At 47.1% G+C, this 15,816-nt stretch overlaps 2 protein-coding genes across 2 annotated transcripts in view; both read left to right on the forward strand.

The window, feature by feature from the left end:
• CCDC30 (coiled-coil domain containing 30) overlaps window positions 1-6,084 on the forward strand; it is a 48,709-nt gene extending 42,625 nt beyond the window's left edge. Inside the window, exons 28-35 of the mRNA XM_058818545.1 lie at window positions 1,237-1,493; window positions 2,101-2,186; window positions 2,801-2,904; window positions 3,126-3,240; window positions 4,068-4,176; window positions 4,478-4,656; window positions 5,595-5,713; window positions 6,017-6,084. Of these exons, the coding sequence (XP_058674528.1) occupies window positions 1,237-1,493; window positions 2,101-2,186; window positions 2,801-2,904; window positions 3,126-3,240; window positions 4,068-4,176; window positions 4,478-4,656; window positions 5,595-5,713; window positions 6,017-6,084 (1,037 nt within the window). The remainder of the gene's footprint in view (window positions 1-1,236; window positions 1,494-2,100; window positions 2,187-2,800; window positions 2,905-3,125; window positions 3,241-4,067; window positions 4,177-4,477; window positions 4,657-5,594; window positions 5,714-6,016) is intronic.
• Window positions 6,085-9,528: 3,444 nt separating this feature from the next.
• Window positions 9,529-15,383, forward strand: LOC131567322 (guanylin-like). The gene is made up of 3 exons (XM_058818897.1): window positions 9,529-9,698; window positions 13,048-13,237; window positions 14,511-15,383. The coding sequence occupies exons 1-3, from the start codon at window positions 9,624-9,626 to the stop codon at window positions 14,573-14,575; spliced, it is 330 nt and encodes a 109-aa protein (XP_058674880.1). The 5' UTR covers window positions 9,529-9,623; the 3' UTR covers window positions 14,576-15,383.
• Window positions 15,384-15,816: the final 433 nt, after the last annotated feature.

Raw genomic sequence — 15,816 nt, forward strand, 5'->3', positions numbered from 1 at the left:
GAGAATCTCCTGGTCTCGGGTTTTGGTTGTTAATTGCTGCCCCAAGATGTGCAGGATGTCTCTGAAGAACGAGTCTGGACTCTTCACTTTTCGGTCTTGAAGTTGTTTATTAATTCTCATCTATAAAGTTTTCTTTCTGCTCAGCAGGGCAGCCACAGGCACTCTTTGTGTTGTCCTTTTATACTACAAACTACATATAACATATTTACACTTCATTCCCAGTACATATCACCTATGTTAGACAGTGCACCTCTACTCTAAACCAATCCCAAAGTGCCAACATCACTGCAGAAAATGGAGAGCAAGAAGAAGAAAGGCTGGACAGGCCCAAGTTCCTCCGTCTTGTCCCCATAACCCCCGTACCAAAAATCCTAAAATCTTCATTTTCACCATGTGATCATTTTATTATTATACTATTCAAAGCTCTGTGACTTTCAGGTCCTCATACAAAGCTGGCAACTTGCTCCAGGGGTCAAAATCAAATCCCCAGGTGTTCTGGGCAGCATGCCAGGGTCTCTGAGCCCTCCAGCTGTATGGAAATGCTATAGGATTTGTATATTGTACTAGACTGGTTAGTGAGAATCAGAATATTCAACACAGAAAAAGATTTATTGTATTGTAATGGGAACTTTGCACTCTTGCCTTGCTTAGCTCTTGCCCCTCTTACCCCTTTTACTCTCTTACCCTCCCATCCTCTCTACTCCTCTCTTCTCTTGGGCCTGCTCTGAGCTGTGGCTGGCAGGGCCCTGCACCCAGGACCTTTGCAATAATACACAAGTTCCAAGACCAGAAGAAAATTTTTTGTATTGTAACAGGAACCTCGCCCTCTGATCCTCTTTTACTCTCTCATTCTCTCTTTACCACACTCTTGCCTTCTCTCCCTTTACCTCTCTCTTTACTTCTCTCAGGCCTGCTCTGAGCTGTGGCTGGCACCCACACCCTTTGCAATAAACCCCAAGTTCCAGGACCAGAAGAAAATTTATTGTATTTTAACGGGAACCTCGCTCTCTTATCCTCTTTACCACTCTCTTTACCTCTCTTTCTCTCTCTCGGGCCTGCTCTGAGCTGTGCCTGGCAGCCCCAAGCAGGGCCCTGCACCCACGCCCTTTGCAATAAACCCTAAATTCCAGGATCTGGCTGCAGAGATCTCTCATCTCCATCCATCCTGACCATCCTACCCCCCTTGCTCCTACACCACAGAAGGGCTGAGGGAGTGACTTTGTGCTTTCTCCACAGGGATCTCCAGAGATGATGAGTTGATCTGTGCTGAGGTGGCCCAGCACCTGCACAAGCCCAAGGCCACCATCATGATGTGCATCAAGGCCACTCTGCAGATCTGTGAGTGGGCCCTGTCCAGTGGGAAGAACTTTGACTTTGTGTTCAAGGACATCGGGGTCCTGCTCTGCCGGGGGAAACACGTGGTCATGAGGTTCTTTGAAGGCCTGGTCCAAGAGGTGGCTCAGTTACAGGGCCTGGCAGAAGGGCTGCTCCAGGTGAGTCTGGCTTGTGTTTTGTGTGCCTTCACACTCCTGGGGACACAGCTGTGGCCTTGGGCAGCTTTCCATGCTCCTGGGAGCTGACCCTGATGTCAGGAATTAGCCCTGGGCTTGGCTCCTCTGGGCTGCTGGCGCGGCCTGGTCCCAAAACACTGAGGTGGTGGAGATACTCATGGATTTGGGACAATGTAGGGATGTAGGGGATTTCCATGGTCCTGGGAGCTGAACTTACCATCCTGCTCCCAATGAATTACCCCTGGACTTGGCTCCTGTGGAGATGCTGCTGGTGCGGCCTTGTCCCAGAACCCTGAGGTGGTGGAGATGCTCATGGATTTGGCACAATGTAGGGGATTTACGTGGTCCTGGTAGCTGAGCCTGCCATCCAGCCCTGGGTTTGGCTCCTGGAGGTGCTGCTGGCATGGCCTTGTTGTGCCAAAACGCTGAGGTGATGGAGATACTCATGGATTTGGGACAATGTAGGGGTACAGGGTGGTGGAGAGAGAGCTGGGGCTGGGGGCTGGCAGTGGAAGAAGAGGGGTTTTGTGCCTTGTGAACAGCAGGTAAATCCCCTGTGGGTGCTGCCATGTCTCTGTCCCTGTTGCAGTCACTAGATCTGAAGCTGTTGTCCATAGCCCAGCTGGAAAAGGACATGTCCCAGATCCCTCCTGGAGGTGTCTTTGTGCTGCCACAGTGAGTGCAATGCTTTCTGTACGTGGTGGGGTGATAATCAGTAACACCTTTTGGTCCTGGCTTCTCCCATGTGGGAGGAATCCTTGGATGTATTTAATTTCAGAGGTGGAATTGAAATTGTGCAAGATCCATGGCCATTCTGGCTTCTTTGGGTGGATTCCAATGGTGAATTGAATTCCATGGTGATTTGAAATTCTCCATGGCCATTCTGGCTTCTTCAGGTGGGTTCCCTGGGAAGAGGGCCTGCTTTACCTTCCCTCCTCAGTAGGAAAGACCCTGGAGGCACAGCTGGGGACCATGGAGCTCCACCAGCTCCTTCCCTTTCCTTTGAGAAACACTGAGACCCAGCAGGCCCCAGAGCCTGGGATGTTGTCAAGACTGAGAACCAACAGGCCCCAGATGGTGGGATGTTCTCAGGGGTTGGTCTTCTCTGGAAAACCTCTCTGACAAGAGGGATCTCACAGCCGAGAGGAGCTCTGTGGAGGGAGACTCTCCTGCCCATGCTCCAGTGTTGTGTTTCCTTTGGAAAACTGGTAACCTGGAACAGCTCCTTCCCAGAGGCTGTTATGGACTCTGCTGCCTTATTTCAACTGGTGTGACCTCCTCCTTTTCAGCTTTGTGCAGGCAGATGGGAAGTCCGAGCCACATCCTCTAAGTGCTTTGCTACAAGACGCTGTCACAACAACCAAAACCAAGACCAAGCACCAAACAGGACCAGGTATGTTCCCTCCTAGGACCTGACATCCTCCATGCCCAAGGGAATCCTCCCTCCTGCCAGAAAATTGTCCCAGCAGGTCCCTCTCCTTCTGAATGGGGACCCAAGGAAGCAGTGGGACAGGGCCATGGAGCCCTCAGGGAAGGGGATGGGCTGGGAGATCCCTCATGCCCACAGCACTCTGGAGATGCTGTTGAGAGGAGTTTCCTCTTTTTCTTCTTCAGGGAACCTTCCCAACACCCTCCTTCTTCGTCCTCGCCTTCCTCCAAATCGGATAAATGATGTGAAAGGGACAGGAAGGGAAAAGAAGAGGGCTGATGGAGGAGTGCAGAGAGGGAGGTGAGACCTGGAAGAGTTGGTTTGGGTGATTCCATGCTCCTGTTGCTGATTCCCCAATTGCTGGGCCTCAGGCTGGGGCCTCCCAGGGGTCTCCCCTGTCAGGGGAGACCCTCCTGGAGTGGTTTTGTGTCAGGAAAGAGAGACCCACTGGATTCTTTGGGTCTTCAGGTTCTTGTTTATTGTTATCTTAAGTTTTGCACGCTATCCACACCAGACTCAGCACAATGAAAAAGCACAAAAATGGCCAACAATCTCTTGGTACAAGGTCTTTTCAGACTAAACTGTCCAATTAAGAGCTGACACCTGGATTATTTTCCCTTTTAACCCAATAATTGATCCCAGAGTCCCCAGTGCAGACTTCTCTGCCCAATTACAAAATGCCACCCAAACCCATGAAGAAGGAGGATGAAGAAGCCCAGGACAACACCCTGTGCCCTCCACCTTGCTGCCATCCACAACATATTAAAAATCCCAAAACCTCAATTTCTCAGCCAGTGATACACCTACACTACTCTCTGTAATCTATTTCACACCCTAGTGGATTGTAGTCTGTTCTGGAGTTTAGGAAACTTTCTCCATGAATGAGGGTCAGAGTCAGTGCTGCCCTGAGGGTCAGGGCACCCCAGAGCAGACACAGAAATATTCCCAGTGCCCTGGGCTTCCACACTCCTGGACTGGTGTGAGGAGTGTCACCTTTGGCCATGCTGCCTGTCCTTATGACAGATTTGGGCACTTGGAGAGCAGATTTGGGCACTTGGCCCTTCCCATGGCATGGGGAGTGGGCAGCAGTGTTTTGGAGACAAAACACTTGTGTGGTGTCTTTGCAGTTTGCTGCCTCCAATTGAGAACTCTGTGAGGAAGGGCAGAGCCACCAGGGAGTTGGAAGAGCCCAAAGCTGGGCTGGCAGCTCCCCTCACGCAGAGAAAATTTACCCAGGTATGTTACATGGATGTAGGATCGTGCCCTGCCTCACTGCAGGGAGGCTGTTGAGAGGATCCCTCTGGATCTGCCCATCCTGGGATGTCTTTTGTGTCCTCCATTCAGTCCTGGGAACAACTTCATCCTTCAGGGAATCTTTCTCTGAACAGAACCTCTGTGGTGTCCAGATTTCTTCACTGCCAAGAGCTCTGTGGGAAAGAGGAGGGATCCAAACTGTCCCTTGGGCCATGGGCTGCAGGATGGGACTCTTAATATTGCCCGAATGCCTGAGCTGCCTTCCCTTTGCTCCACGTCACAGCTTCCAGCCCTGGGAGAGCAGAGGAGTCTGAAGAAGGGTGCTGCATTCTCTCCTGGAGGATTTGAGAGGCTGAGGAGGGAGAGAGTGGCTGCTGTGGCAGGAGTGGCTGCTGCTCTGTGCCCAGAAGGGACCAAGCAGGAGAAGGCACCGTCCCCTCTCAGGAGAGCACCACAGCTAAGGTAGGAGTGTGGCAGGGGGCACTGAGCAGGTGGGAGGTGTCACTCTGGTGCCAAGGTTGGGGAGGAACAGGTGAGAGGCAGGATTGTAGAAAAGGCAGAGAAAGCTTTATTCAAAAGAACCGTGCGGTTTTTATAGAGTGGTGCAATAGATTCTATTCTATTGGCTAACTAACAGAAACATCTTTCTCACTCACTGTTCTTGAGAGGAACAGAAAAATAAAGTAGAAAAACACTACCTGCAAATTGTTTATAGCCAACAAGTTATCACATCTTTCCAGCTCCCTAAAATTTCTCCCAAGCCGCTGTGAGAAACGCTTGCTGTTTCTCTCTCTCTGTCCCATGGCATCCACAAGGAGGGACCTGGGACTGTATTCACAGGGGTCTCAGGTTGAGGAAGAGATGAGGATCTGACTCCTTGTTTCAGAAGGCTTGATTTATTATTTTTTGATAGATATTACATTAAAACTATACTAAAAGAATAGAAGAAAAAGTTTCATCAGAAGGCTGGCTAAGCTAAGAATAGAAAGCAATGATAACAAAGGTTTGTGGCTTGGGCTCTCTGAGCCAGCTGACTCTGATTGGCCATTAATTACAAACAACCACATGAGACCAATCCCAGATGCACCTGTTTCATTCCACAGCAGCAGATAATAATTGTTTACATTTTGTTCCTGAGGCCTCTCAGCTTCTCAGGAGAAAAAATTGTAAGGAAAGGATTGTTCATAAAAGATGTCTGTGACAAGGACCCCTTTAGCATCAAGGAAGTGGAGCCCTGAGCTCTGGGCTGGACATGGTCCTGGGCAAGCCCTGGGGTGGCCCCTGATCCTGTGTCCATGCTAAAGGGGGTGGTGGGGCCCAAGGCACACAGGAGCAGCTGGGGCTGGGCCAGGCAGGACTCCAGGCAGGGACTGAGAGGGGAATCTGTCCCTGTCTTGCAGGACCCCACGAGCCAAGCAGGTCCTGCTCAATCTGCAGCCCTACAAAGTGTCCAGGGAGCAGTGCATGAAGGCCTTTCAGATGAACCAGCTGCGGAAATGGTCCCAGGACGAATCCCTGGGTGAGCAGGGGGAGCATTCCCTCCCCAGGCAATGGGGGCATCTTCCTGTGCACCACATCCCTCCCCTGCCTGCCAGCAGCCCCTGGCAGTGCTACCAGCTGGGTGTGGGGTCCTGGAGCTGTCCCAGCCCCAGGTGACAGCCTGAGGCACATGGGGACACGGTGGGGCTCCTCTACTCTCGGGCTGGTGGGGCTGGGTCTGCAGGGCGGGGCTGTCTGGGAGGCTACAGAACCTCCAGAAGCAGCCCTGGTGAGCATAAGGTCTCTGTTGTCCTCCTCCCTGTACCCCCTGAATCCTGAACAGTTTCTGGATCTAACCTGAGCTTGGCGAAGAAGCTGAGTGTCGATGAAGAGACAGCAGAAGAGCTGTGACATGGGGACAGCCACATGGAAAAAGGAAAAAGGAATAAAGACCTAGAAAGACCACTCTTGTCTTTCTTCTACCCCAAGCCTTGCTACCAAGGCTCATTCCCAGCCTGAATTGAGACTGGAGGTTTTCCCAGCTTGTTGGGGAAGATGAAAAAGAAAAGTCTTATAAATTTGATTGCCTGGCAAAAGATTTTGAGAATATGGAAACTATAAGTGAGATTGAAATGAAAGCAAGCCTTGAGATCCCTTAGATACTGAACAAGTGGGAAACAATGGCATGGACAGCTGAAGGTGATCCCCTTTTGATGAAACAATTCCCTCTGCTTGCAGACAGGCCCAAGGGTCAGAGCAGACACTGCAGCTTGGCAGAAGGGCCCAAAGAGGAGTTTTTAGGGTTTAAAATGTAACACAGTGTGGTAATGTAATGATTCTTATAGGCTGGATGTAAATTCTGTAGGATTTGTATGTTGTACTAGATTGGTTAGTGAGAATCAGAATATTCAACACAGAAGATTTGTGGTATTGGAATGGGAACCTCACTCTTTTTACTCTTCCTTGCTCCTCTTTACCAGGCCCTTGCCTTCTCTCTATTTCCCACTCTCTTTACTTCTCTCAGTCCTGCTCTGAGCTGTGTCTGGCAGCTCCCAGCAGGGCTCTGCACCCAGGCCCTTTGCAATAAACCCCAAATTCCTGACCTGGCTGCAGAGATCTCTGGTCTGTGTCCCTCCCCACCGTCCTATCCTGGTGCTCCCACACCAACTCATGTAGGACCTGATGAGATTGCCAAGGACCCACTTCTCCAGCGTGGCCAGGTCCTCCAGGCTGGCCCCATCCCCTGGATGTGTCACCTGCTCAGCTTCCTGTCACCTGCCAGCAGGCTAAAGGTGTGCTGCACCTCCCTGTGTCCCTGCTGAGGTGTCAAGGAGCACTGTCAGGGCAGTGTGTGCACCCTGGGGTACAGCACACCTCCCTGCACACAGAACCACTGACTACAGCTCTCTCTGCCTCTGTTTGCTCACTGTTCTTGTGACACCCCTCCAAAATTGCCTCTTTGGGTTCTCTCCAAGGCTGGATTTGATAATCTTGTTTATTTTCAACCTCAACAATTCTCTGGTTCCCTCAATGCCTCCTTAATCTGTTGTTTAGTTTCCACCAGACTATACTCAGGACTTGACAGGTTGAGGATAAACCATGTTTTGGAGAAGAAAATGGTTGTAAAAGTTCCCAAGCATGTGGGAAATGAAATGTTCTCAGAGGAGAGTTTTGCTCTGCCCTTTGCTGTTCCACCCTTGACCCATATTGCAGTAATTAAGGGCAGGGGCCTGAGTTGCTGTGGGCTTGCAAATGTTGCTGGCTGCTGGCCAGGGCAGCAGAAAAATCATTACAGGAAAGGAAACAGGCTTATTTTGTTGGAATAAAGATCATTGTATTGTTGGAATAAAGATCATTCCAGTTCAAGTTTTGTGGATGTGGAGAGGAGAGAGGCAAAGTCTTTCAGCTGAGAACTCTGCATTGTCAGCTCAGCTTCAACTCTACAGTAATTTTTGGGTTACACTGAATCAGAATAGTCCCATTCCCTCCCTCCCAGCCCCCTGAGTGGGGACCTGGCTGCTTTGGATTCTGCAATTGTACACAAAGCATAAAGATGATTTTCACTGTAACTTGGGCAATGATTTGGGTTACAGTAAGAACTGGAATAAAACAGTGCTGAGGTTGAGGAAGGTGCTCAGTGGGTGACTGTTGCCCTCTCCTGTTCTGCTGGGATCAGGAACATTGTTCTCCTGCACTCTGTGTTCATCCAAACCCACACAAGTCCAGAATTCATTTACAGATTTGAGGACCTGAGCCTGATGTCAGAACTGAGCTGGGGCACCTTGGTCCTTCTCCATCCCTGTGACATCTGTGTGTGTTTCCACAGGGAAATCATGGAGAAATGGATTTCATTCCTGGCACCCCTTGCCCTAAATGACATCCCTGCACCTTTTAACACATGGGTTTTAATTAGGGGCTGCAAAGAGCACAGAGGACATTTCATAGCTGGGTATGGGCAGGCACAGCCTGGGGTTCTCTGCCCTGGTCCTCAGTTCTCTCCAGACCCTGACAGGAGTGGGATCACAAAGGACAGGACCAGAAATGACCTTATTGTATTTGGGTTCCCCCCAGATAAAGGAAGGAATGATGAGTCTGACCTCATGAAGGCTAATTTATTATTTTATGGTACTATATTTATTAGAATATAATTTATTACATTTATTTATTATATTTCTTGATTATGTTTATTTTATATTCAATATATTTATTTATTAATATATATTTATTATATAAAATAATTTATTGTTTTATGGTACTATATTATATAAAAGAATACTAAACTAAACTATACTAAAGAATACAGAAAGGATACTTACAGAAGGCTAAAAAGATAATAATGAAAACTTGTGACTCTTTTCAGAGTTTTGACACAGCTTGGCTCTAATTGGCCATTGAGTCAAAACAACTCACGTGAATCCAATGAAACAATCATCTGTGGGTAAACAATCTCCAAACACATTCTAAAGGAGTAAAACACAGGAGAAGCAAATGAGATAATTATTGTTTTCCTTTTTCTCTGAAGCTTTTCAGCTTCTCAGGAGAAAAATCCTAAGCAAAGGGATTTTTCCAGAAAATGTGAATGTCACATGTTGTGCCAGGGGAGCTTTAGGTTGGATGTTGGGAAAATCTCTCTGTGGAAAGGATGGGCAGGCACTGAAAGGGGCTACCCACGCCAGTGGTGAAGTCACAATGCCTGGAAATGATAAAAAAAGGCATTTTTTGAGATGGCATTTGGGGACAAGGTTAATGGTGAACAACCTACCACCAGATCCTGGGCTGATGGTTGGACTCAACAATCTTAGAGGGCTTCACAGAATCAGAAAGTTTTTCAGATTTAAGGTTATTAAATCCAACTGTTCCTCCAGCACAGAGAGCTCCACCTTGTCCCCTGGTGTCACATCCACCTCAACAACCTCTTAGAGGATTTCTGTGACTTTAACAATTCCCTGATTATGTGATTACACTCCACATTCCTGAGACTCCCAGAACAGCCAACTGGCTGGAACAATTTTTTCTAGCTCCTTCCAAACTTCCTTTTTCACTCCCAGTTCTGCAGAAAGTGCCCATGGGCACTTTGAGGTGTTGCTGAGCTCAGTCTCCACCGTTTATTTATTTATTGCAGTTGGGAATGTTTTGCCTGCCCGTGTCAGGGCCAGTGCCTCAAAGTGGGAGCGACTCATAAAGGGCAGGATGTGCCTGGGTGTGACTGCCCAGCTGTACCTGTGGGCAGATAACTGAGAGTCCCCTCGGGGTTTATGGCATGGCAATAGAAAGTCTGGATTAATGGATTACCAGCACCAGGCTGGAGGGAGTCTTTATAAAGCTCTGACTGCTGAGTCTGAGAGCTCAGAGGAGGGAAAGTCTGAGAGACACAAAAAGGCCAAAGAAAGGCCAAAGGTAGAGGAAATAAAATCTGTCCAGTTGAGGAGAAATTTGGCTTTGCAGGCACCATGAAAAGCTTTCTTTCCTGGACAGTCCTGGCCGCCCTTGTCCTGGTGCACATCTCCCAGGCAGTCTATGTTCAGGTGAGTTTTTTCTCTTTCATTTGTCGTTATTACAAATTCAACAAAGTGATGATATTTTCTGAACTTCTGGTTGCAACTAAATTAATAGACCTGAATTTTTGCCTTGCTCTGCCTTGATTTCCACCTGTATCTCCCCATTCCCTGGGTTTTCCTTCTGTGAAACACTTCAGGTATCACTAAATGCTGCTGCTGTTCATTTACCTCCTCCAGCCACATCTCTGCTCTGAAATCCTTTAGGGACTGAGGTGTTTCCTGCCCAGAATTTTCTCCTAGACCTAAAGCCACGTGCAGCAAAGGTGCTGACTTTAGAGAGAGTGATGCAAACAAGGTGTGAACAAAGAAATTATTTTCTGTTACCTGGTTCTAGGCAGGAGGTTCTTTGTGGGAAAGATCTGTGAATTTATGGGATGGAGCCTGTAAAAAAAGGGCAAAGAAGAGCTTGGCTGGATCCAATTAAATATTAATGGGCAGAGAAGTGATTAAAGGAGACTCTGTGAAATCTTCCAAGTACACAATCACCTGTGGGTAAACAACCTCCAAACACATTCTAAAGGAGTAAAACACAGGAGAAGCAAATGAGATAATTATTGTTTTCCTTTTTCTCTGAAGCTTCTCAGGAGAAAAATCCCAAGCAAAGGGATTTTCCCAGGAAATGTGAATGCCACATGGCTTCAGGTTGTGCCAGGGGAGCACCAGCTCCAGAGGTGTCACCTCTGGCTGATACTCCATGTCCTGGTTTGAAAAGGAATTGAGGTTTTTTGGGAGTTTTGTAGTGTCAAACCATGGCACTCCATACAATGTGGAAGGGGTTAGGAAGGTACCTCAGGGCCCTGGTTTGTTTTTGGGGAAGTTTTGGATCTCTCTGCACTCCTCTGAGAGGAGGTTTCAGTCTGATTGCAATGTAAACACTTTCCTCTGAGGACCAGGAAAACTAATAAAAACCAACACTTGTTAAACAATTATTGACTCTCTTTATGTGTGAGCAGCAAGTGTCCAGGAATAAGGAACCTTTGTGTCCTGGACTATCCTTTTTTTGTCCTTTGGATGACAGAGATAGCCAGAGGTAGCAGGTTTAAGCTATTCCTTTCTCTCAAACCATTCTTCAACATTTACAGTCTCCAGAGGAGCAAACAGCTTCCTACAGTGAAAAACATTCCCCTTTTCCACTTGCAGCCATAAAATATATTAATAAATGAGAATGGCTGCTTCTAGGTTATGTAAGAGAGTAGGAAGTGCATCTCTGGAGTTTGAGCTGGAATTCTCCTCTCATTAATCATTAAATCCATGTTTTCCCCATTGTGTATGCAGTGAACTCTGAGTCTTGCACTCCTTTCACCTGAAGTCTTTGAAGTCTGACTGATTCTGTGATTATTCACTGCACAAAGTTGGCTTGCACTCTTCTCTCTGAAATTGTTCCTGACACTTCCCTTCCTTGTCCCAGAGGATGTCAAATTTACCTCTCTCCAATACATCTTTCTTACTTGAGGTGGTTTTGTCTCTATTTTGCTGTTCCTTTGTTCTATTTTTTGTCCCCAGGACCTGCAGATGTCAGGGTTTCTTCCCAGTTCCTGGTTTCTCTGAAATTGTGAGACTGAAATTGAAAAACCCTTTTTTTAATTCTATGGGTTTTGCTTCTCAGCTGTGTGACCACAGCTGAATCTAGAGCTGCCTTCATAGGAAAAGTGAATTTTTCACAGGCAGCCAGGGCTGATCACAGAACCAGAAAGTTGTTTAGGTTGGAAAATCCCGTTAAGATTATAAAATCCAACTGTTCCTCTGGCACAGAGAGATCCACCTTGTCCCAGGTCACATCCATGTGTTTTTGGAACACTTCCAGGGATGAGGACTCCAACACTCTCAGGGGCTGCTGATGCCAGTGCCTGATCAGCTTTTATAGACCATTAAGGTCAGAAAAGATCTCTAAGATCCTCGAGGTCAACTGATAAATTAACCAGAGTAAGATCATAAACTGATTGCAAGAGACGAGATTTTGACGTAGTAAATACGTATCCAAAGTTTATCTGACTGGGTTTTTTAAACCTTGAACGCCAAAATAATGTGGTGCTGTAAAAAAACCTCCAAAACCCCAGCCAGAATCAAATTCCCTCCCCACTCATCTCACACCATTCCCCATTGGACTCATGGGGATGTGAAATAAATGCTAATATTTGTTTTGTGCTGTACCAGCCACTGCATTTTATTTCTTTGGATGAGGAGCTGTTACCTGACTCCAGAATCCTAGGATGGTTTGGGTTGGAAGGGACATTAAAATTCATCTCATTCCAAACCCTGCCATGGGGTTGGAACCTCCCACATCACCTTAGTCTACATGCTGGCCATGAAATCAAGTTAAAACGGCAGAAATAAATCAGTTTGAAAATCCTTATTTGTTTTCTAGGCCAAACTCTGATTATCTGCAGATGGGTACAGACTCTGTGCACTTGGTTAAACAGCTGCAACTTAAATTTATGGCCTCAAAAAGGGGAAATTTCTTGAAACTGAGGGAATGACCCTTAACTGATGAACAGGGAGAAGCGACTAAAACATAAAGTAATAGAGATTTCTCAGAGTCCTGTCCCAGCTTCCTTAAGTTTCTGGTGTGAACTTTGAGTCAGAAGTGCTGTATTTATGCTTCCAAAAACTTGTTTTTCACTGATTGTGTGAGCAAGTTTTCAATGGGCACAGGGTGGGATTGCAGGGCCAGGAGCTGGAGTCAGTGATCCCAGTGGGTCTCTTCCAACACAAGAGATTCTGTGGTTCTAAATTAATATAAATTTGCCACAATGTCTTGGGGTGAAGGGTTTAAGGCCCCAGCAACATGTGGTGTGAAAGAAGAGCTGCTTTTGTGTGGCACAGCCAACACTTGGCATTTCCTCTGCTGTGTTAGGAGAATAATGAACCAAATAAATCCCCATTTATCCCCATTTATCCCCATTCTAGCCATGATTTTGTAGATCTCTATCACATTTCCCTGGATGGAGCTGGCAGCAGCCAGGGATAGTGGAAGTGTCCCTGTCTATGACAGGGGGGGAATGAGAAGAGCTTTAAGGTCCCTTCCAACCCAACCCATTCCAGGGTTCTGTGATATTTCCCAATTCTCTCTTTTTAGGCTGAAGATTCCCAGCCTGGATCTTCCTTCCTATCCCAGATTTTATGGGTCTGTCTCATAGGGATGAGCCAGGACTGAATTCTTCCTCTGTCCACTGCCTTCACTCCGGTTTTATCTTGGCTTTCTTTCAACACCATCTTTTCCCTCTGCTGTATTTTCTGGGAGAAATGGTTTCAATGGAATGGATTTGCCAAAGGCCTGGCTTCCTGACACTTCTTTTTTTTTTTTTGTTCTTTATAGGATGGAGACTTTAAATTCCCCCTGGAGTCTGTGAAGAAGCTGAAGGAGCTCATGGAGGGCAGCAAACACATCAACCCTCGCATGATGGTGCCCATGGCCAGCTACTCCCCATGCCAGGACAAACACCTCCCTGAGGAGTTCAGGCCTGTGTGCAAGAGGGAGGATGCACCCATGATTTTCAGGAGGCTGAGTATGTCACTCATATTTCATAGTTTTCATTTTTACCACGATTTTTAACCTTAAACATTCCAGCAGCAAGAGGCAAAGCCTTGGGATTGCTTCTGTGCCACTTCTAGGGCAGCTGGGAGGGTTTTTGCTGCCTTTGTGCTGCTCTTTCTCCTGCAAAGCTTGGGCTCCATGAACCACCCAAGGAAAATTCCTGCAGTGCTGAGCTGAGCTCTTCCCTGGGCACATCCCACTGCTGTGACAGGGAAAAGTTCATCCAAAGCAGAATAATGGAATCACTGAATAGTTTGGTTGGGGGGACCTTAAAGCTCATCCCACTCCACCCCTGCCATGGCAGGGACACCTTCCACTGTCCCAGGCTGCTCCAGCCTGGCCTTGGGCACTGCCAGGGATCCAGGGAGACCCACAGCTGCTGTGGGCACCCTGTGCCAGGGCCTGCCCACCTCCACAGGGAGGATTTTCCTCCCAATATCTCATCTAAATCTACCCTTCTCTAGCTTATTCCTCCTTGTCCAAAGTCCCTCTGCCATGGGTTGCTGCTGCTGCAGTGTTTGCTTTTTAAAGTTATTCTATTGCAGTTATCTGCTGTCCAGTACAAGGGACACTTTAGGATAAAATGCTGCCATGTCCTCTTGTCCTCTTGCTTCCCATGGCTTCCCAAGGAATTCGGGTTTGATTTCATCCCTTCAGTCAGATTTTAGCACGAGTGTATTTTCCTCAGAGCAGTTCTACCTACAAGGATCTTTCAAGTGGTGAAGTAGAAATGCAAAGGAGACTTCAAGTGCTTTGGCAGGTGGCTCTGCTCTTTTTAAATAAGCACTATCTAATCATTAATATCTGCCTGTGATTTGGCCTCCCCTGCACACAACACCACTGGGTTATTCCCTTTCCTGGTCCCTCCTTCCCCATGGGTTGGATCCCTTTCCTTTCCCGCCGTCTGCAGGTGACACCTCTGAGTTTGTAGCAGAGCTGCAGCAAATAACTCTAGCTTTTTTGAGTTATTCTATTGCAGTTATCTGCTGTCCAGTACGAGGGACACTTTAGGATAAAATGCTTCCATGTCCTCTGGTCCTCTTGCTTCCCATGGCTTCCCAAGGAATTCGGGTTTGATTTCATCCCTTCAGTCAGATTTTAGCACGAGTTAATTTTCCTCCGAGCAGTTCTACCTACAAGGATCTTTCAATTGGTGAAGTAGAAATGCAAAGGAGTCTCCAAGTGCTTTGGCAGGTGGCTCTGCCCTCCTGGCACCCAACTGAATCCCTTTTTCTCCTGGGCAGGCCTGGCTGCTGAGGATGACCTGTGTGAGATCTGTGCCAACGCTGCCTGTGCTGGCTGCTTCTGAGAAGGTGGAAAAACCCACAACAGACACGTCCAGCTGGGAAGTTTGTGCATTCCTGTGAAGATCATGTACTTTCACCAATCAATATTCCTGGGCTTCAACTGCAGGCAAGCTGCAGCTGCCAGCTCGTGGGGACATCCCTGCAGTCCTGCAGCACCTGGAGCAGAGCAGATCTGCCAGCAAGGAGGCAGGGACTCCTCTGAGAGCTTCCAGGGCTGCAGGAGTTGGGTGACACTGCAATGGAAATGCCCTGGGTTTCATTTCCCACTGTTTTCCCTGGATTTGAACAAACTGTGAAACTCAGCATCCCCTGCAGCCTCTTTAATGGCTAATTTTTAATGTCCAATAAGCAGTATCTAATCATTAATATCTACCTGTGATTTGGCCTCCCCTACACACAACATCACTGGATGATTCCCTTTTTCAGCCCTCATTCCCAGTGGGTTGGATCCCTTTCCCTCCCACCTGTCTGCAGGTGACTCCTCTGAGTTTGTAGCAGAACTGCAATGAGTAACTCAAGCTGAATTCCTGCTGTTTAGGAACATTCTGACAGCCAGAAATCAGCCAGTTCCTTGTACTGATTGTTGTTGATTTGGGGAATGGGTGTAGAGGAGCACAGGAACACTTCTTCACTGGCTGGGTATCAAGGTTCTTTAAACTCTCTTTGAGAGAAAATAATTCTAAAGCACAGTGCTAGAATCACACTGAAATGAAAGCATTGTCTGTTTTATTTATTGGTGGCAAGATTGTAAAGAAATTCTGTTCATGTTTATATGCTGTACAGGCAATAAAAAACTAGTAATAGTTTGGATATTTTTGTTTATTTGTTTGTTATTGCTGGGTTTTGGGGTGGGTTTTGTTTTAGGATACTCTTCCCGCCTCCTTGCTTTTTCCCCATATAAGGCATTTCAAGTCTGCAGCTTCCCTGAATAAAATATATGTTTTAACAATGCTCTGAACTTAAAACTGTCACTGTCATATTTTCTGAAAAATCCCTTCACCAGGATTTCTTCTCCTGGGAAGCTGAGAAGCTTCAGAGAAAAATGAAAACAATAATTATCTGATTGCTTCTCCTGTGTTTTGCTGCTTTGGAATGTGGCTGGAGATTGTTTATCCAACAGGTATTTGATTAGTTACATGTAAATTGTTTTTTCTTAATAACCAATCACAGCCAGCTGTGTTGGGACTCTGGCGAGTCACAAGTTTTTAATTAGTATCTTGTTAAGCCTTCTGTAAGATCCTTT

Source organism: Ammospiza caudacuta, chromosome 22, assembly GCF_027887145.1.
Source record: "Ammospiza caudacuta isolate bAmmCau1 chromosome 22, bAmmCau1.pri, whole genome shotgun sequence".
NCBI classification, from domain to species: domain Eukaryota; kingdom Metazoa; phylum Chordata; class Aves; order Passeriformes; family Passerellidae; genus Ammospiza; species Ammospiza caudacuta.

What these genes read in the sequence shown, in the direction of transcription:
- LOC131567322 (XM_058818897.1), top strand. Translation starts at nt 9,624, where the DNA reads ATGAAAAGCTTTCTTTCCTGGACAGTCCTGGCCGCCCTTGTCCTGGTG. An exon ending in CCCAGGCAGTCTATGTTCAG is followed by an intron (nt 9,699 to 13,047) that starts GTGAGTTTTTTC and finishes TGTTCTTTATAG; the next exon opens with GATGGAGACTTTAAATTCCC. An exon ending in CATGATTTTCAGGAGGCTGA is followed by an intron (nt 13,238 to 14,510) that starts GTATGTCACTCA and finishes TCTCCTGGGCAG; the next exon opens with GCCTGGCTGCTGAGGATGAC.